The sequence below is a fragment of the Mercenaria mercenaria genome, chromosome 4, assembly GCF_021730395.1.
Source record: "Mercenaria mercenaria strain notata chromosome 4, MADL_Memer_1, whole genome shotgun sequence".
Classification (NCBI taxonomy): Eukaryota; Metazoa; Mollusca; class Bivalvia; order Venerida; family Veneridae; genus Mercenaria; species Mercenaria mercenaria.
In genome coordinates this window covers 80,470,769-80,493,362 of record NC_069364.1, presented here as the reverse complement: position 1 = coordinate 80,493,362, position 22,594 = coordinate 80,470,769, and the positions used below count along the sequence as shown (strand labels likewise).

Genomic DNA, 22,594 nt, shown 5'->3' with positions numbered 1-22,594 from the left:
TTGTTAATATGTAATCAAAGACATAAATCTTAAAATTACTTCAGAAGTACTTTCATCTTTAAAGTTTAGTGCATAACTAAGAGCAGGCAAATTTCTTTATGACTCATGTTCATTTACTATTCAAAATCAAAAACTTGCGTCTTTATTAAATGCCAAAAATTGCGGACATTTTAACAGCCATTGAAGTTAAATAGAATTATAGCCAATTTTCCATGAAATTTACCTGCCTAACTGCTTTCATAATTAAATGATATAGCTCCCTACATATCTTTACATATTACACAATATAACTGGGTATAAAAACCAACAATTCAATCTTAGCATGCCGGAATTATCATGCAAATCAATTTCTTCAGCTTTTTTGCAATAACCTCATCCCAGCTTATTATATATAATGCATTTTTGATATATATTTTACCTAGCCTATAATCTTGCTAAAAGCAACCTTTTCCCCTTGTAAGTTACTGCCAGATAAATACAGATCTGACTTCATTTATTTTCCCTATTCACTTAATGTATTTCTCAATAGATCTAGTCTAAACATCCAATATATTATGTTCTACAAAACATTACTGCTTTTAAGAAAGCTGTATCATGACAAAGACTTATTGCTCGTGTCTGATCATTCCTGATCCGAATGTATAAGTAGTTTACATTTGAATATCTTTTGATAAACTAAGGTTGAAGACCAGTCTAAAATGTCTGGGTTCTGATTGGCTGTTCATGGGCACAATTTGAAACTGGCCAATGGCAAGGTTGCATTCTAGGACTGGTCTCAAAAACTCAGTTTTCTATTCTTCCGGCATTGTTCAGCGGACAGGAAATATATTGAATAATTTCTTTTAAACTGTTACAAAAATATTTTTGAAAAAGAAATGAAAGAAATTTATGGGCTCCTACACTTTCAATTCTGATGGGCAGATGGCTAATAATATATAAATTTTCAATATATGTATATTTTATATAGAGAGAATGATTTTCAGAGAAAAACTATGTACTTTAGAAAAAGAGTATTTTCAGTGAAAAGAATTTAGTGCAGAAATGTGTGCGACAGAAGTGAAGTGGGAAAACTATATTTCAAACCCCGCTAGTGGATCTAGAATAAATCTTCGTATATTCACAGTTGAATCTAAGCTAATATGAAAATTGCACCAATTACTTCATTAATTATTTTTGTTTTTGTCAAAAACCTACATCTAAAGCTGGGAGCCAAAGCATGAAATAGAATCTTAATGCAATACACGCTAAATAATTAATGACTGCACAAAAACACTACAATAATTCTTTTGAAACTGACAAGTTTCTGTTATTTGAAATGCTACATCGAGTATTCTACATATCCGTAATTGAAACCAAAAAAAAAAAAGATCATGATCACTTTTCAAGAAATGGTGCAACTTGAATATCATTTCGACTTGAATTCAACTGCGTAAATTACCAATTTATGATCCTATGTGAAGGCATAACAAAGAGAGAAAATATCTTAACAAGACTATCATTATAACAAGTATATTTATCAAATTGAGTGCTAGAGCTTGAAATTGTCATGTTCTCAAATTTGAATACCGTAGTTATAATTTTAAATCATTTGTGTATTTTATGTGTAGACATTTGGGCTATAAAGCATTAAGGAAACAAAGAGGGGAAGAAAGAATAAATAACTACTAAGAAAAATCGTATTAACTGGAATAAAAGGTGAAATAAATAATGTTACGCTATAAATCCTATAGGTAATACAAGTATTATAACAGAATGGTATTTAACTTCAGGATTATGCGGAAGATTAAATACATATTAAAAATCGTAGGTCTCTACAAAAATAGTACAGCTCTAATAAAAAAAATAAACAGTTCACCAGCAAATATAGAGATACAACTATTATCTAGACTATTGTAGAACAATCTATTACATTTTACATCTGCATTTAAATTCGAATCCCCTGTATTCCGATCTCACTGCCAGCTGTTTTCACATTTTGCGGTCCAATATTCTTCAATCTTTAGTGATTATCAAGTTTCAGTGCTAAATGATCTACCTCCTTCTAAAATTAAGCTTCCTTCCACTCAAAAAAGCTGATGCTTATCAAAAATTATTCAACTCTTGTTACACAATCTACTGTTATCTCAATTATTTTTCTTACTTCCATCAATAACTTCTTGCATCTTGATACAGGAATATTAAGTAGGATTTGATATCTAAATGCAGATGCAAACAAACTGGAAACCAGCAATAAAAACAGGAATATAGAAAATCCATGCAGGGCGCCATCCAGCTATCAGCCAATAGAATAATGACAGGCTATAAATAGAAAAGGGTGAAAAGCTCAACACTCCAAAACAGTTGCGTGCCGACACGTCAGCATTGAGAAACTGACGATTACCGACACCCGACTTACGAGTCGCAGATGCAGTCGTTGTTTGTGTGGAGGTGGGTTTCGATGTATCACGATATGTGCCATTTATAATAGCTAATTCCATGAGCTGACGTTTCTTTAAATCATCTTCCCCATCCGGCTGAAAAACGTAAGGTTATACAATTTAAACACACAAACGTTAATTAAAACAAGTATCAAAGTACCCAAGTTATCGGGTAACACTTACGAGCAGCAGCCATGGTCATCGGGACTAAGAATTTATTATCACGGTAAGTTCCGTTAAGTATGGCAAGTTCCATAAGTTGCATCTTCTTCAATTCATCTTCGCCTTCCGGCTGAAATGTACACATACATTGGTCAACCCAAACAAATAACATTGACCTTTGATGGTCAACTACAGACCAAAACAATAAGGGAACTGAATATATAAACCCCATTGCTGTTGGCATTTTAACCTTTTTATTTGTCATTTCAGGAGCAAATCACAGATGTCAATTCCTTAAAGCATTAGACCGGAGATCAATTCCCTGTAAGATGCACTCGTTTCCATTTTTTTCAAAGCACTGTAAAACCTAAGTGTTTTAATCATATCTATATGGCAGAATTTTGTAATTTTATAAAAGATGACATTTAAAATTAAAACACTATGTATTTTCTTTGTTCCATTAATATACTTCATATAATTTTTCTTAAAACAGAAAATAATTTAATCTGTCATGTTATCGCACTTAAAGAAACCTTTCACAACACTCATGCAACAATGCACACTCTTTAGTTAGAGCATTTATTTTTCACCCAGTCATGCATAGACATGATGGACAACATGTCTTCACTGTTGACTGGCTTCATCTCTCATTTACATTTATGGCAACCTGAAAAGCACACTCTATTCAATTAGTGAGAAGTTCACACTCCAATTTCCTTTAAATAATCTATTTTAAACATTGCCACCACAATGGTTGGTATAATCTATTTACCAAAGCATCTTTAACGAAAGAGTAAACACATTTTTTTCTTCCGGTATCGCAATAAATTGACCTCCAACATTCTAGAACCCCCCCCTCCCCCAACCCTCAACGACTCGCAAGCAATTCAGGAAATACCCCACTGTTTTCATTGTTTTGTCTGGATCACTCAAAACCCTGGATTACTCAAGATCTCCTTATGATTTCAAATGATCTATTAGCACTCAGCAAGGTTTGCTCTGTCACTATACTGACTCTATTAAACGACAGTTGAACCTGTGCTAAAGATGACCTGTGAACAGAGACCACCTCCCTCTAAAAACAACAGATTTCATTTCCAATTTAAACAAAGTATCTGCAAAAGAAAAAACACTTTTTGACTCTCCCAAACACTAAATGTTACCACAATGCAAGTATCTCCATCACAGATCATTTACATCAGCAGTATGCAATGGATCATTAATAATTATTGCAGGTTTTATTGCTAAAAAAATACTGTTACTACCTTTATTTAATTTGCATGTAGTGCGAAAAGATAACTTAGGGGACTACATTAAATATCAAAATGTTGGGAAGCCAGATAGCATTTCCAGTATTTGATTTCGAAATGGAATTTTTTGAAACGAATGTTGAGGAACACCATAACCAAAATATTTTCAGATTTGCTCTATGCAGGTCAGCTATTGTCTGAACAGAGTATTGTACCAACAAGCTGCACAACACCTAACAGTCATTCTGATGTTTGTACCAAGAACATCAACATATACTTTTGACAAAGTGTAAAGTGTATGAAGGAAGAGTATCAACACCCATGGTGTATAATCTACAGGTTATCACCCCACTATCTGTAATTTGATTGTGGCTGCCACAGGGCTCCTAGCATCATTTATCTTGTTGCTACCAGCTTGCCTACATAACTTCATTAACTTTCCAGAGAAAAACTAATCAAACAAGTTCAAGATGAACTAAATAAGATTAATGACCATACTTCCCTACTGCTCCACTACATCTAAATTTAATCAACTAAAAAAAATAAAGAACAAAAATGCACATTTGAAGAGCATCTATAAAAACAAGTATTTTGCCTCTGCAGCCTTCCAAAGTTAAGAAAGGGGTGTCTCAAAACTGACAGTGCATCCATTTCTAAAGCCAGTGTACACCAAGATCTAAAGTAAAGGTTTTAATTAAACAACTGTAGATAGCTTCCCTAGAAGAACTCCTAGTGGCACTACTGGCATGACAGGAGGCATGTCTTTAGCCCCAACAAGACCTAAACCTGTGACCTGCAGGGTGAGCGCTTGAAATTGTATCCACCAGCTTTCATTTACCATTTATTTCAATTACTGGGAAAACATTTTAACTTAAGAAAATCTCTATATATAATACAGGGTGGCCAACCCACTTAAACTTTTCAATATCAAATACATGGTGTGTATCAAAAACACCCATGGTAATAACATCTTACATGAACTTGACTTTACACTGTTACACTTAACAAGTTTTTATCTTCCTACTCTATTCTAAAACACTTAACTATAGCAAATTCATCTCACAGAACAGCAGTATCTCAAAGGCAAGTCTTTGTCTCTCATGGCAAACAGTGATATAATTTCAAAAAAGTTGCCAAGAAAACAAATTACTTAATTAAATGTCATATCAAGATGGTGGTGTGAATTCTAGCCAAGATAGTGCATGTTTCTAATGGATTAATGGAAAATTTGTGGCCAACACCGACAGAATTTGAATAGGATCCTCCAGGAACTATCCTTGTCAAATAGATTTATGAAAGGGAAGAAAAACACCAATTATCTCCACAATGAATCCAGTCAGATCGGCAAAACATTACACTCCAAGAATAATAAAAGGCGAGTTTGTTCTTTAGGCAAAAGTCGATGTAATAATGTTATTCCCTCTTGTAATCTGTAAGACATCGGCTAAACTGCTGCAATGATGCTATATATGAATACTCAAAAGATACTTGGAAGAAATTCACTTTGACTGATATGTTATTGTATGTTTTTCAGTACATTGTGCAGAACCTTCTTTCATCCATGAATGGCACAAGATTTATTATAGCAGATTTCTTCTTCCATGATAAAAGATGACACTGTTCCTGTACTATAAAGGTTTTGAGCATGAACCTTTAAATTCCTCAATCAATTCCCCAAGAATGGTGACCTTCATCTGGCTGGTTGATTCTGAATATAAATTTCAAACTGACCAATGGCATGGCTGCATTCCATACCTGGTCTTCACAAATTCAAATTTAATAACCTTAGGCGCTGCATCTTTAGATCCCTTAATGTTGTGGGTATTAGCACCATCAGCAGTACGAACAATTTTAATAACACATGAATAGTTGGCCAAAATTGAAATTCTGACTTTAAAATGAATCTCGATGTCCTTGCTATTGCATGTATTATCGCGACTATTAAAAGTTTCACATTTTAATTTAATATCTACATTACTGGGGTCTGTCACAGTTTCAAGGCCAAAAGAAGACAGGTCTAGGTGAAACCAGGTAAAGTGTACAATACTTTAACCTTTAGCCTGCTGGCAGCATATAATTTTGCCTTTGTGACCAGTGTAGACCAAGATCAGCCTGCATGTCCGTGCAGGCTGATCATGGTCTGCACTTACTATTCATGCAGTCAGTAAACTTTCAGTTAACATCCCTTTGAATAATAAGTGGTACGACCCAAAATGAATGATGGCCCGGTCCATTTTAGAAATTTAGCAGGGTAAAGGATAATGACATACTTCTTCTGTAACATTCCTGCAACATCTTCCCCTCCCTCTCCTTCAAGCAAAATCCAATCACCAAAACTCTATCCCTACAGCTATATCAATTTCATATGATAGTAATTGAGATGGACAGACAGGTTACATGATGTAGGCTGCTACTATTGTATTCTTTAGAATGCAGCCAGCTATCAAACCAATGTCATGTTCTAGCAGACTTCAGTCATTGATACACATCTCTCTTATGAAGCAAATGTAATCAGTCCCAGGCAGGACAGTGCCAAAGTTATGTCACTACAATCACAAGGTTTGTACAGTGGCAAGGGGAGCTAACTGAAATGCAGCGATTTTATATTGGAACTACTCACTACTCATTAATGACTGACAGAAAATCTAGATGATTGTATAGCTTACAGCATCGGTATCATGTTATAATTTATAATGCATTTTCACTTTTAATAATTCAACTGCTGTCACTATGTAACATTCAAACATTAATTTTGCAAGTTTTTTCTTTCAAACAGTATCATAAAAACTAATTAATCTAATTAGAATTTTTCATATATAAATTTAGCTTAATTATTTTAATACTTTTAATGGATTTTAACACTGGCATTTTTAACTGAGCACTGCATATATCATAATGCTATTGTTTTAATGACAGAATTTTTGGTTTCAATAACTTTGGTCTTACGACACTGCATTTGTTCCGAAATTTGATTGTACTAGAAGAACTAATTAAGACATGCTGTGCCAATTAAAATATTTTGAAACAAAATATAAATGAAACAGAAAACACAGGTAGATATGAAGAGCTGAAAACAATGCTCCCATTGTGGCGGTACATCAATAGCTAATCAGCAGAACAAAAAATTATCAGAAAGTTAAGAATCAGAGAAAACAAAAAAAAAGAATCATGAACAGAAGTTGGCAGAAGATCTATCCTATAATCAGACTTTGTTTGCTGTTTAGTTCTATCAAAGGTTATGTGTATAGGTGCTTTGATAGCAGACTGGTTTGTTAACCAGAAGTTACAGTCTAATAAATAAATAAGACATATCACAAAGAACACAGGTGCTACAAAGACCAACAATTTTAATTAATATTCACTTCCTGAAACCCAGGACTTGTTTCTGTCAGTGATTATTTTTTTTCTTTTTCTTCACCTGTGCAGTACAATAGATTCTTGTAGTTCTCTGCATTGTCGGTGGTTCAACAAGCTGCAGCATAATACAAACAATGCGGAAATGCCCCTAACCAACTTTAGAAACAGCATGACAATATTATTTATATGTTTGTGGCAAATTTCCCTGGACCTATCTGGGGATCTCTGATAGAAATGAAACTGACTGACAAACACACAGGGTGCAAACACCTGCAGTAGAAACAATTTTTTAGTCCGGTAAAACAAACTCAATGTGCTGAGAGTAGGATACAAAAGCCTAAATGCTTATCAGTTATGTGCAGAGATTTTGGTTTTTATTCTACGTAAATATCTTTATTGTTTTTTGGGAGTGATAAGTTTCTTGTAGTAACAGAACCAGATCTGCAGTAACTGTGAACAACCAGTCGCTTATATACGAAATGAAATTTTGATAACTGCATTAAACAACAGCTTCAAGTTATAAGCATCGTGATAAGAAATTAATATTTCAAGCACATAAGCCCTTAAAGCATTTCAACAAAGTGCTTTCTATATAGACCTCTGCTGTTTAAAAATACTTATTACATATATAACTATAAATAGAAACAAAACTGCATTATCCTGAAACACAATAACCAGAACAAGACAAAATAACCAGTTAATGGACTGCCATGGATGTGTGTCTTCACTTTTAATGTCATTTTACCCTGTGTCTTATCATCAAAAGTCTGTTCCCATCAGTATTTGATAATTAAATGGTTTCAATGATCCAGTACTCATTATTGTGTTATGGTTTATATGCTGACAATGCCATGCCTTACCTGGTAATTAGCACACCAATACCTCTGTCTTCATGCAGATATATATTCGGTCATGCTAATAACCACTTAAGGCCTGACATTGCCTATTAATATGCAAAAAATCTTATCACTTCACAGCAGATGGAATAAGTTTACATTTATAAATTGTAACTATCCAAGTAGTCCCAAAATAGGTGTAATGATTTGAAAATGTTCAGTATAAGGGAATGTTAGTCATTTATTCATGTTTCAGACCATTAATATCAATGAAACTAAGTGCACATCTAAACTTCTATGAAGTTTTTCTACAATGTATGTATAAAAAGAAATTTTTAAGTAAATAATTCAGTACAGAAAATACAAGTTCAAACTTTATAAGTCTCCAATGTTTTTCTATATGGCAATTTTCTTCAAAGAAATTTAAACACTTAATCCCTTCTTGAAAAAAATCAGAAATGACTATTTATCGGCAGGGTAATTTTTCCACATTTACATTAGTTTTATTGTATATATTTGGTAAATTAAAATTCTTACCGACCTAATCATAAAAACTTTATATCAAATGTCAGATAAAAATAACGAAATACAATAGAATTTGGAATAATTTCTTACATGCACATGATAGGAAAATATGATCGTAGGTTAAAGCAATAAAATTATACAATTAGATATTATTTTCGTAATTATGGATGATTGCACATCTACCTTGGTTTTTTCATTGCTTTTATATGAAATCTCATCCACACAATAAAACTGCCACCTAAATTTTCAGATGACTGAGTTTCAATATACATTTCCTTAATATTTCTGGCTACCCTATGTCATCTTGAGTTACATGTATGTCCTCGGCCTATACAATGTAGTGTTCAACATAACAGGTAAATTACCTGAAAAAAATACATGGCAAGTCGAAACTACCAGCAAAATATCAGTGACAGATTATAATAGCCCAAATTATCCTAAATAGTCTCTAAACATGCAACCTTTATGTCTCTTAACACACAGCTGAAAGAATTCCGCATTCTATCATGATCTAGTACATCAATTTAGTCACTATCCTTTTTAGATTGAAGTTCTTCTTAATGTTTGATGTTTGAGAAACTCTTTTCAAATTTTAACATTCAAGGTGATATAAAATGCATAATGATCATATATAATGTCAATAATTGTGCAGCATTTAAAAGTAATTCAATGCCTACATTCTGATACTAAATAAATTTAATAAATTCTAACTTATTTAACTTTTCAATACTGAATATCTCTTCATACTTGTAACCCACTGAAAAATCTCCCAACTGTTAAAAACTTTAAACAATATGTTGGAATTCAAAGCCAATTTTATGAAAAGCAAGTACATAGTTCAATTTTTCAAAAAAAAAAAAAAGAATATAATGGAATACTTCCAGGATCATAATTCTTCTTCACATTAAAAGCAAATAATTAAGGGACACTTACTTGTACTAAATAAGAGATAGTAGCACTTATCATATTAAGGAGCCTTATTTCACATTTTTTTTTTACTTTAAACATGTCATGTTCCAACAACGAAATCGCCTCAAGCCTAAATAATCTACTAGTATTTACTTTGTAACTGGTCATCTGTACTGTAATAATACCAGATGTTTAAGGATTGGGTGGCATCCTGAAGAAATAAGTCTATGTGCTATTAAGACTGACAATCAAGGGTTAGGCATCCAGATGTTTATTTAGCACATGCCTTAAAGAAGCTTATTAACTTAACTGATTTCAGCTATTTTTTTTGTTTGGGTTTAGTCCTGTTTTTCCCAAGTATTTCAGTTATGTAACAGTGGACAGTTATATTAACCCTCGCATTTTGCACGAGTACTAACCTGCCCTACACAAGTAACTGCTAACTTCCCCACATGTATCAGAGGTGGAGGATGAATGAGTTCAGACACAGTGTCTTTATCAAATTGTCAGAGAGAACTTACGCCTCCCCTGGGGATCGAACTCATGACTCTGCTATCCGATCTGTAGATCTGCGCTCTCCCTATTGAGATAAACTAAATGATTTCAATACCGAGACTTGGGCATCCCGATTATATTATCCCCTTGACTTTTGACTTTAACAACTTAACCTTTAGCACGCTGGCAGCAAATGATTTTGCCTTTGTGACCAGTGCAGACCAAGATCAGCCTGCACATCCATGCAAACTGATCATGGTCTGCACTGTTCGCTACTCAGTCAGTACATTTTCAGTAAACATCCCCTTGAATGATAAATGGTACTGCCCAAATTGAACGATGGACTAGTCCATTTTAGAAATATAGCAGGGTAAAGGTTAATGTACAGTAATAAATGTCTGATGTTTGGACAACCAGATTGCTTTCCCTTGGCCTTAAACAAGTTAATGTACTATAATTGATGTCAATCTAGATCAATAATCATTGTAAGAATCCTCCTTGAGAACTGGGGGAAGTTGGCTCTCATCTATAAGTGTCAAATCATGCTGAATGATTTATTCTATATCTACAACATCTTACATTTCAAAACTTGATTAATATATTGATTAGCTTAACTCTCTCCCAGAAAACCCCTGCCGTTTAAGACAGCTTTCTTTTGCAACTGACAGAAAATTACACTGTCTGAAATACACTGGTCTTGATTAAAGAAATTGATCGGCCACATTTTATTCTACACTTAACAGTATAATCACTGAATTTTTAGACTTTTATATCCTCTTAAACAAAACTGATGAAATTCTCAAAATTAAATCAAAGAAAATTGGTTTAAAAATAATATCACGCTACATAGAACTATTATATATTCTGGGTATCGAGATATTTTTTGTACAAGTTTTTGAAATGTCAAGCCAACCTTTACTTGTTTCAGGGAATTGTTTACTGCATTCATTTGCAACATTAATTGGAACATTTTCTTTGTCCAATATTCAACGACAATTTATTACTTTAAAACACAGTTCATCCCAAAATTTGTTCTCATTGAATTGAATGAAGAGAAAAACTGCAGTAATCAAATATCGCATCCTTCGAATCGAGGAAACTTTCATTAAATAATTGAATTTGCACAACTTCCCCAATTTTGTCTCTGTTAAACCATAATTTTGTCCCTGTTAAACATAAAATGTTTTTACATGAACTTTTATGAACTTAGGAAAGATTGAATCTCATTAAGTATTTCAGCTCACTAAAGAAGAGAGTCTCATATTTACTACTTTTATAAATCCACAATTTGTACTGCCCAAAATATTCTGGTCAACAAATTAACTTTCAAAAACAATCTCTGACTAAAAATGTATTTTTATATAGGAAACTGCTACAGGAGAAAACTTTGTGTGACAAATACCTGAAATCAGTGACAAATTTGTAAGGGAAAAACATAGAAAGCTTGAAAATATGTAGCAAGCCATGCAATGAATCTTGTACTGTGACAGTCTATATTGTTTATAGTGTAATAAATGATGTCATAGCATGTCCAAATTCAAGTATATCACCTAACCAGTGATTAAGTAGTGTCACTTGTCCACAGAATGAAGAACTATAATAAATTGCTTACAGAATGATGGGCTACATGTGACTGGATTTTAAATGATATTCATAAAAATACAAATTTAGTTTTATATTCACATTTTAAACACATCACTCTACAATACCGGCAGGTGTGCAGTTGTCAAGTAGTCAAATAGTAGTCATTTTAGCATTTTTGAATTTCAGATTTTTGTTCATATATTTCCTGCCAATGTTGTGAACTTGCAACTGGCTGTTCAAAACTTTACTACCAATAAAAATGCTAACATCTTGTCGGAGGTAAAGCAAAAATTATTGTTAGAAACTGGAATATTGAATTCTGGAATTGCTTCTAACCTTAAACTAATGAGGTTTACAGATTTTGCTTCATTTGAAAGGTTTATAACACAATAAAACTGGAATTTCTCATTTACAATGCTAACAAAACTGAACTTAATATGTTTTTGCATGCATCTGATCAACATGCTAAAGCTTCCAACCAATCTATTTTCAAGTAAAATTTAAAATTTAACGGATGTGCAGGCTGATCTTGGTCTGCACTGGTTGCAAAGGCAGAATCACTTGCCACCAGCAGGCTAAAAGTTAAAATCCCTGCCTACAAAATGTAGACAAATCTAACTGACAAGTAATCTTGCAAGACCCTTAACTCTGGTTTAAATCATACCACTGGGAAAGTCTTAAGATATGCATTAATCCCTTATGATTCTTCCAAAATAGCCTGCTTGAAATCCAACCATCATTACTGAGGAAGTAGTTTGTAACAAACTTATCTGCTTAATGTCTTATTAAGTCCTAATAAACTTCCAAATTTAAAATAAAATTTATTGAAAATTTCAAAAACAGCACATTTTACAAACTTGCCATAAAATTAAATAGAGTACTGGGAGATTAGATTTTAATCTGGCAATAATTTGAAAATCTACAGGCAAATCATCCCAACAGATATCTACATGAAAGTTTTTTATTTTATTCCAAACAGCTGATATTAGTGATGGTAAATACTGATAAATTGATTTGAACTTGAATCTGACTCCAATTCCTGTCAAATATAGGTTCCTCCGCAATAAAAACTGCGCTTTGTGCCAAACAATAAATTATTTACAGAAAATCTGATGTTAAAATTAAAACCGTGGAATACAGGAACTTAACTGTTTTAGTGTTGGCAATAAACTGTCTGACAATATTGGCACAAATCCTTCCAGTATTTTAAAGGCTACTATTAAATTGTAGAAAACTTCTCTTCAACCTTAAAATTTATGTTCCAGATTAATTTTGTTTTCTTGTTTTCTTTATATGTGCATTCTTTACAATGAATCAATTTAGTGACATTTTATAGGAAAACAGACCTTCTGTTTACCTTGACTTTATTCAAAGAAATTAGTACAAAATTAAAGTCCTTTGAGAAAGATTTTATTCAAAATTCCTACACTATTTAACTTCATCTGACAAGTATATTAGAGGAGCAGAGACAACTTGGCGTGCACTATTGACACGACTCCAGTTATATATGACCTCTCAGCTTTGCCTCCTCTGTAAAACACCTTATCATTCTAATTCCGATCCAACTCAGAGTTCCTATTTTAAGCCATACATTTCAACTATCTGATATAAACTCTACATTAACAAGCTCAATCAAAGCTTATTTATCTAAAATAAGAATATGCATTTATTCAACAGGCCCTGCATGTTACTGCATTACATTTTTAGCTAAATAATGTTTTTACTTACTGAAGGCACCAATAATTTTTTTACTTCCTCCACGGCTTTTATCAATTTAAGTTCCGATCTGTTTCTAGTATCTTCGACTGTGATCAACACATGTAATTCTTCATTTAAATGCTCCCAATTTGGTTTTCCTTTGTTTTGTTCTTCCTAAAACCACAAAAAAAATGAAAATAAAAATAAACAATTCAATTAACAACACCAAAGTAATGATGTATAAACAATATTACAAAATAAAAGTCTCAATACTCAATTTTCTTTCTTTCAGTCTTACTTCTATACAACAAAGGTTTAAGGGGTCAGCACTTTCTCCAACACAGGTCCTTTTTCTGACATGGCCATATTTCTGCAAGGAGTATTATTCTCCTAATATGCTTTAATGCTATGGTGAACAATATCTAGTAAGTGTGCTGGATTTACTTATGTATGAAATAACATGCTTACATCATAAATTATGCAAGCAAAGTTTAAACGGCTATTGTAAATTTATACTAATGCATTACAAAACAGTTGCACAGGTACAAGTTTAAACAAAATTTACTAATTTCAATTAATTAATGTCATTGTTTAAACAGTATAAAAAACTTGTCAAATATTCATGAGCGCTCATATAAATTTGAAGTTCACAATTATGATATTATGGTAACACACTCAGGTTATTAACATTGTCATAATGTGAAAGTAATTATTCTTTTACAGATGTTTTAAAATAGCTTAATGCATTATTGTTTTCTTTCCTCAAATTAATGTTTATGTCATAAATCATGAAGCGTGCAGTAAAGCTAGGGTATACATGCTGTTGGAAACGTAAACAGAATCATTGTTCTTTATATAAGAATAAACAACAACTGAAGAAACTTGAAATATTAATACAGATAATAAAACATTACGAAATCCAGTATCAATAACTGGAAAAAAGTCCCTGGTTATGTTCCGTCCATTTTAAGTTATTTTGAACTCTTGTTTTTGCTGCACTTTGTTGCCTGGGCAAACTGAAGCATACCTGATCATTCTTTTTGCTTCTTCAACATTGTGTGTTACAGAATCAACAACAAAGCAGGGACCAACTTACTTTTGCTTTATCTCTCATTGAGCCTTTTCCTCGTACCATAATTTTGCACCCTGTGTATTGTTCCAATTCTTTAGCGGTCATACCGCGTGGCCCCAATATTCGACCAACAAAATTGAACTGAAATAGAATGAAGGCATGTAATGTAATCATTTCGGAAATAGTCTCTGCATGACTAACACACCACAACTAGCTTTCATTATTTTTCATTACAATTATAACAAATTCATGTGCACATTTTGTACTTCAGCAGTGATCGAAATCAGCACTAAAGATTTTGGGTTGGAAAAAAAATTTGTTGTTCAAATAAATACTGGTTTACACCAATTCAGGCTACAAAATCTGTATGAAAATCCTAATTTCTAACACTGGTATAGATGCCTTCTCTTTCAGACAGATTTTCTGAATTTTAGGCTATGTCTTACAAGTTGTAAGACAGGTACAAGTTATTTCCTACCATGCTGTATATATGTACAAAGCCTGTTTTTTTCTTCTCCTTTTTGCTGATTGATATGCCAGGTCTTCACTTTGTCAGCTCATTTGTGCTGACATCTCAAACTCTGCTCCAGCATTTTTATTATGTTGTTGCTTGTTATACAGTGTACACTTTTATTACTGAAACTGCCAAAGTTTTCTTTCCTCATATCTCTAGTTATTCTGTTCTGTTCTTTGATCCACACAATTCTTGTACAAGTAATTCAATTTAAAATGTTTCCAAGCATATACTATGTTAAGAAAATGGTTTTCTATCCTCATGGTAATGTTTTTCTTCAACATTGCATTCACTAGGTTATCATGTATCTGCTTTCAGTAAGCAGTGTTCTTGCATTTCTAAAGGCTAGAAAACAGCAGGTGCACGCTCAGTATCATTACAGGCTCATCTTACTGGCAGCTGTGAGGGTGAGGGGTAAATCTCATCTAACCCAAGAGGCAAGTCCATCTAGGGACAAGTCTGACATTCTGTTAGCCACTCTCAGGTGGTTATAATTTATGGTGAGTGACTCTGGAGATTTTGAACTGTACAACTAACTTGTACTTACCTGTTGTACAAATAACCTACCCAGAATTCAATTGTTTTTACAAAGCATCTCTCTATATAATTGGACAAAAAGAATCAACATTCATAAACCTTCTAATCTTTTCTTGTTTACTGAATCTTTGAACCTATCTAGCAGGTAATCTAAGCGACAAGGAAGTCATTGCTATTCAGAACAGGTTTTATATTTCTCTGTATATATTAACATCATCTGTGAGGACAAAACCACATATAACAACAAACATATTACATCAAAATTATTCCTTCTAAACAGCCTGCACACATAGCTTCACAGAAACCGCACTGTACTACTGAGTCTGTCAACCTCAAGTGCAGCAATATGCCGTCATGTTTTGACAAAACCACATTGTCACTATTATTCTTTGTTGATTTAAATTAAATTTTAATGTGAGGAAATTGTAAGTTATTTTTGGAGAGCATGTACAGTAGATAGATCAACTAACTAACCATTAAATAACTGAAATAATTGTTGAAAAATGACTAACTTTGTATCTGACAAAAACTAATAAACAAATTCTAAAGTATATAATCTTACTTCTGGGTGTTCTTTGACTGGTACAAACAATTTTTCTGATAATGTGACTATAGGACCCTGGGGTTCTGGAAGGTTTAGTGGCTCCCGCGCCGTTGATTTGTTGTGAAAAAGACATAATCTCACTCGGTTTATTTCTGAAATGATGACAGCAAAACTAAACATTAAAATTAAAAGAAATAGATCACTAACTAGTGCTGTTGCAAAAAAATGAGATAAGAAAATCTGAGACTTGACAGTCTAAATCCCTAATTATGTTAATATACAATATGGGTTACAAAGTCAGTAGTTTTACTTAACATTTCAAAGCAGCCCTGAACTCCTGATTTACCTCAACTGAGGAATAATTTATTAAAAACCATAAATGAACACCATTTAATATATTTGGTAAAGCTTGAAGCACTGAGCTATGTCTGAACATTATCATACTGTAAAATCATTTAATGTCACTGGCATGAAACTTCATAGTTTTGTACAAAATGGTAATTTTTTGGCGATGTAAAAATTTTTGAGCATTTTACTTGTTTGTTTGTTCGTGAATTGAGACAACCACATAATCCAAGAAAATTTGTCCCTCAAAAAACATTAAAGATTTCACAACATGGGGTAAAAAGCTTTCCTTAGACATTAAACAGACATTTAAGTTTTTTTTAAATGAAAGTGTCTGCTACATAATATGATTTTGACATAAATCATGAGGCAAGCTGCTCAACATTTTAAATACTAATGAAATATTCTTCCTCTTTGTGACTTTTGAAAAAAAAATGACGAAAGATCTTTCTGATAAAGATAAAATCCCCTCTGGAAGCTGAAAGAGCAACAAGATTAACATCTCATTAAACAAAACCTATAGTCTGCAGAAAGTATAGGTACTATCTACATTTGGATCTTCATTGAAACACTGTGAAACACTATTAACAAACTATAAACAAAGAAAGAAACATCAATAGACAAAATGTAAGTTTTAATAACAAACAGCTGTATTTCTTTGCTTTCCTGACCCCTGCTTTTGAAAATCAGAGTGTCCAAGCTTACATTCCTGACCAGTTGATCAGCATTGAAAATATGTGTTTCTCATTACACTTGGAATGTTATGACCATTAAGCCAGAGATAAACCAATTTCAGACAAGGCTTCTGTTACCAAAGTCAAGTCTGTCCAACTGCTACTTTCAATACAGCCTTTTTTACACAGAATCTTTGTGAAAAGATTTCAGGTTTGTATTTTAAGGTAATGGACCCTTCATGACTTATAAGCAGTACCTTTTCTAGAAAATATTATATGTAAGTGATTTAGGCATTCCCTAGCAGGTATATAAGCCATATCACTTCTATTATGACCTGCATTAAACAACAGCTGAAGAAGGCCAATGGATGTGCCCATAAGTCTTTGTACAGAAATAGCCAGCTTTCATTTTAGGTATGCTGTGATGGTAATTCAAAATACAAAATTCCTCTGGAATAAGTAAAGCATAATTTTGCAAAATGTCTATCTCCACGAAGTCACAAACTTCACAAGAAAACAATTGGATTAGGAACAAAACAAAGTCAGGTAGCATAATTTATTTACCAGTGTTTTACATGGGTAAAAATGAATGAATCTTTCGGCAGTTTCTTGATTGACTGCTGCGAAATAGAGAACATACAGTTAATAATGGGAACATGTACATTCCAGCATTATCTTCACTTAATATTATTAACAGACTTCCAAACTTAAAAAAAATGAACAATCTGTCAGCAACATCTAGCCAATATTCTTGTAAATAAAACAAAAAATATCCACTTTCGCCCACATTTTTCAATGAGGAACATCAAAACTATTCATTATATACTTAAGAATGGTCTGTTGAAAAGAAGGAAGAGTAATTTGGAAGCTATGTTAATTGGAGCACTAATTGGAAATGTGAGCTGCCAAAAGGGGATTAACAACTGTTATAATGTTTACATCGTAATAAGCCACATAGGAGTAAATATCTTTAACTGAAAGATTTCACTTTCAACTTACCTGTTGATGTTATGACTTCATTAGATTAGAGTTCATTTAACTTTGATCTGACGTTTTGGGAATATGGCTCAATGGTAATATGGCTCAATGGTAATTAATCTATGTAACTTTCTTTGACTAACAGGAGTCTGCTGATATCAAGAACTGATGTTATTTGAGCTGTGCCATGAGAAAACCAACATAGTGGGTGTGCGACCAGCATGGATCCAGACCAGCCTGTGCATCCGCGCAGTCTGGTCAGGCTCCATGCTGTTCGCTTTTAAAGCCTATTGGAATTGGAGAAACTGTTAGCGAACAGCATGGATCCTGACCAGACTGCGCGGATGCGCAGGCTGGTCTGGATCCATGCTGGTCGCAAAGCCACTATGTTGGTTTTCTCATGGCATGGCTCATTTGTTTGTTCTGTAAGGGGATTCTAACTGAAAATCTTGTTAGGGTATATCTCAGATAAAGGTATGAACCATGCTGGATTGCAATGGCTTCCACTGGTGACTCACTGTACTGCCAGGTCATATTTTAGTGAATGGAAACTTTGGGGGAACCATTTTCCTACACATCAATGGCAAAATATATACTTCTTTCATAAAGATCACTTGGCAACATAAAGATCAACCCTATTAGGCTATATACCAATAAAAGAAATTGTTCTTTGTTTCATATAAAATTCAGCTACTTCAGACCAATTTTGTTACAGTTTCTAGATTTTCACTACGTCGTAGACCTATTTTCCACAAGATATCCATACATTTGCTTCAAGAAAACGAAAAGAAAAAGGGGTGTTGAATAGTATGCAGTGAAATGCAAGTCAACTGAAGTCAAGTACCCTCATATTGCCGCATTTCAGAAAGCGGTCCGCAGAATAAACACCCTACTTTCGTTTTCAAGTAAACAACTCGAAAACATGCGAGTATTAGCATGAAACGTGTCCTATTTTATGTAAAATTCATTCCACGAGTGAAATAATGCCCATTTGGCCCCCGATTTACGCGCAAATGCGCGAAAAATGGAAAAAATTAGGATCTATTTATTAGGGACTTCTTTCGACTACACCACGGAAGCACATTTTGGACCGAATTACTGCATTATAACCTATAAGAGATATCTTTTTATCAAATTTCATAACATTTTCATCTCTATTTTCAAGAAAGATGTAATACCGAACATGTTAACAAGTTTCATTGTGAAAATTCGAGGTTTTAGAGAAATATAGACATTTAAGTGAGGCCACCCCCTACCCATTTTCTGGGCTAAATTTAGGCTTTATGGTCGCTTCATTGTAAATTTTGGTAAAAGTTTCACCTGTATGCATTATTTTTCACTTTGATTCTGAAATATCATTCATTCCGTCACGAGTATGACTCAAATGGACGCATTTTGTGCATTTTCACACATTCTGGAGACAAAATATTGGCCTTTCTATTGCAGAAATTGCTGCCGAAATAGGCGCATCTACTCAAAATATGGTCAAAATTCAAAAATTTTCAAATTTAATGATTATTTTGCATTGGAAACATCATTTTATAACATATACAATCGATTTATGACTATGAAGACTAATTGTGATGTGTTTCGAGAAAAGTCTTATTTCAGCTCTTATAGGCTATATACCAATAAAAGAAATTGTTCTTTGTTTCATATAAAATTCAGCTACTTCAGACCAATTTTGTTACAGTTTCTAGATTTTCACTACGTCGTAGACCTATTTTCCACAAGATATCCATACATTTGCTTCAAGAAAACGAAAAGAAAAAGGGGTGTTGAATAGTATGCAGTGAAATGCAAGTCAACTGAAGTCAAGTACCCTCATATTGCCGCATTTCAGAAAGCGGTCCGCAGAATAAACACCCTACTTTCGTTTTCAAGTAAACAACTCGAAAACATGCGAGTATTAGCATGAAACGTGTCCTATTTTATGTAAAATTCATTCCACGAGTGAAATAATGCCCATTTGGCCCCCGATTTACGCGCAAATGCGCGAAAAATGGAAAAATTAGGATCTATTTATTAGGGACTTCTTTCGACTACACCACGGAAGCACATTTTGGACCGAATTACTGCATTATAACCATTACACTCTCTGGCAATGTGAGCTTCTCTCTTGTTTTCATAGATCTGTATCTTAATGTCATTATGGAGAAACCTGTAAGCATTACACAAATTTTTCCCTTTCGAAAGTACAAGAATCTATTTAGTTTTACTTTTAGGAAAAGATGGTTACTTTTATCATGTAGAACTACATGAAGGATACAGAGCTACTAAGAGATATTTGGAAGGCTGTTCTGAATTGGGCTTTTACAATTATTCCAGAGATGAAACTAAGGCAATTTCTTAAACTGCAGAAGGAAGGTGATGAGCTATTTAAATATTAAATGTTTTGACACTGATGTCAGATTTTGGACTTCCAAGTACATGCTTGCCAGTACTATAACTCAGGTAGACTACAGCCATAAAGTGTGCATAAAACAACAATAAATATTTCCTTTGTAGCCTGCAATACATCATCTTTATGTTACAGAGTTGTAGAAATTCAGACTTTCTCAAACTATATAGGTTGGTTCTTCCTAGTTCTTCAAGCAGGTAAAGGTAACTGAATTCCAATCTGACTAAAGTACATCTCCTATTACGCTACGCATAGGATCTGACAACGAGCTATTCATGGCCTCGTTCTGACAACCCTTCCGCTAGCCAATCAAAAGCTACCTTACAATATCCTGCAAGCTTTAAAAGCCGTGGGTTTTGATATCAACAATTTTTATGTTGAAAGATGTCAGATAGCCGGTTAGCTCAGTCGGTAGAGCACTTGCTTTGTAAATGAGAGGTCCCGGGTTCGAGCCCTGGATTAACTGCAAAAATTTTCTTACTCTTTGACATTCGAACAAGTTGTCTGGTTGGTTCAAACAAAAATAGATTTGCGAAAATAAAAATAGCAATATTGGAAATCCAAAATATACAGAAGACGAATGTGAATGGGTCGTTCTCAGATCTTCGTTTAGAAGATCAAGTACTTTAGTCAGATTGACTGAATTCAGAAACCATGGAAACTAATTTACTAAATCTTCCTTTCAGGGGTTTTAATATTCACTTATTTCATGTCCCATAACATATATTCTTTTGTTCTAGTGCCTTTTCCAAAAAGCAAGATCGACATGTATAAAACTGCGACACCTGGTGAAACTCAAAGCCAGTACACAATAACTTGCCCCATCAAACTGTCATCGTATGTCATATATGTGAAATATGCTGATGAAATAAGAAGTGCATTTGTCACCTTAGACAAAATTTCAGCTTGGTGACCAACCTAATGAGAATATTTCAACACATACCTTCATATAAATATCTGTCAAAATCTACCAATTATCAATTAAGAGATGTCATGGCCCTTAAGGTCAAATTACAAATTACCTTAATAACGGTATGTACAAAATTCATTAAGTCATCACTGATGACAACACTACCAATGAGCATGACCAATGAAATCAAGTTTTTTTACAAGTTAAAATGTACAGCTTAAAAAAATTCTATAACTTAATTGCTTTGTATAATTTTGTAAATTTTGCAAACAGGCGATGATTCGGCATATTCAAAATCATTTTACAAGTTGAGCCAAATGATTAAATTCAAATGCATTTTCTAAACATTAAAATATCTGACAAAGAATTTGAAAATTATCTGTCTGGGAATATCCTTGCAAATGGTGCATGGGAAGGTCACTACCGCCTTATGTCCTGTAATTCATTTCAACAATTATAAACACATACACATAAGAGATGCATTAGGAAGGAAAACATGCCTGTTTTTGTGTTTATATAACTGCAATTCTGACAGCTATATTTACTGCAGTGCATGCACCATTATGCTCATAAATCAAGTTTTTGCGGTAAAACAAGCACCTCTAACTGTACTAAAGTCTTTTAAAACAATGGTATTTTCAAGATAGATAATATATTCGCCCAAAGAATTTCACTTTGTCAAAACTTTTTCCTTTCTGACCTCTTTCATGTGAGCAAGGGAATAGTATATATTACTCCTGTTAATTCATACCTCTATGTTCATGTTAAAGAGTGTTACCAGACTTCACCAATGGCTTTACCACACCAATGGCTCAGGACTTCTCAAACAACTATGACACCAATGTCTCCACCACCACTCATTCAAATTGGTACAGACTATCCCATTGGCAAGGAAATCTGACCAAAGACCTTGCAAAATTTAGGACTTCAAGCGTATTTCCACCTGTCGAGCTATTGTCCATTACTTGCACAACCCAAACCAAAGCATATTAGGAACTGGAAGGACCTTGATTCAGGGCTTATTACTGAAGTATTAAAGCAAATCCTTCAGTATCCAATTAAAGTGCAATAATATTGTTGACTGACTGCAAATTGCTGGAGGGCAGTTTTTCATGTCACAACTATATGGCTGATTCTTGACAGTGTTAACTGTTTTATTGGGAAAAGGTATAACCTCACACCTTTGCTGAATAATTATCTAAATAACCTTACTAAGGTAGCTTTTCCCAAACAACCTTTGATGGAGATGATGGCAAAATGAGCAAAAGGGGAAATTCAAATTATTAGTCCCAGACTTACATTAGTCTTGGCATGTAACAGCATAAAATTGGATCTCTCAGTATTAATCCATGTTAGCATTAATTTAATGTTCCATATACTAAACAA

General features: G+C 33.5%; 1 protein-coding gene across 10 annotated transcripts in view; it reads right to left on the bottom strand.

The window, feature by feature from the left end:
* Window positions 1-22,594, bottom strand: part of LOC123552274 (KH domain-containing RNA-binding protein QKI-like) — a 51,434-nt gene that overhangs the window by 16,043 nt on the left and 12,797 nt on the right. For 9 of the 10 annotated variants that reach the window (XR_008370706.1, XR_008370707.1, XM_045341797.2 and 6 more), the window contains exons 2-5: window positions 15,919-16,052; window positions 14,330-14,446; window positions 13,264-13,407; window positions 2,396-2,513 (exon numbers count right to left, since the gene is read on the bottom strand). Coding sequence is in view for 8 of the 10 variants with exons in the window: in XM_045341797.2 (XP_045197732.1) it covers window positions 2,396-2,513; window positions 13,264-13,407; window positions 14,330-14,446; window positions 15,919-16,052 (513 nt within the window). In the remaining 2 variants the exon portion in view is untranslated. Of the gene's footprint in view, window positions 1-2,395; window positions 2,514-2,600; window positions 2,710-13,263; window positions 13,408-14,329; window positions 14,447-15,918; window positions 16,053-22,594 lie in introns of all 10 variants that reach the window. The other variant, XM_053541774.1, reaches the window with a different exon arrangement.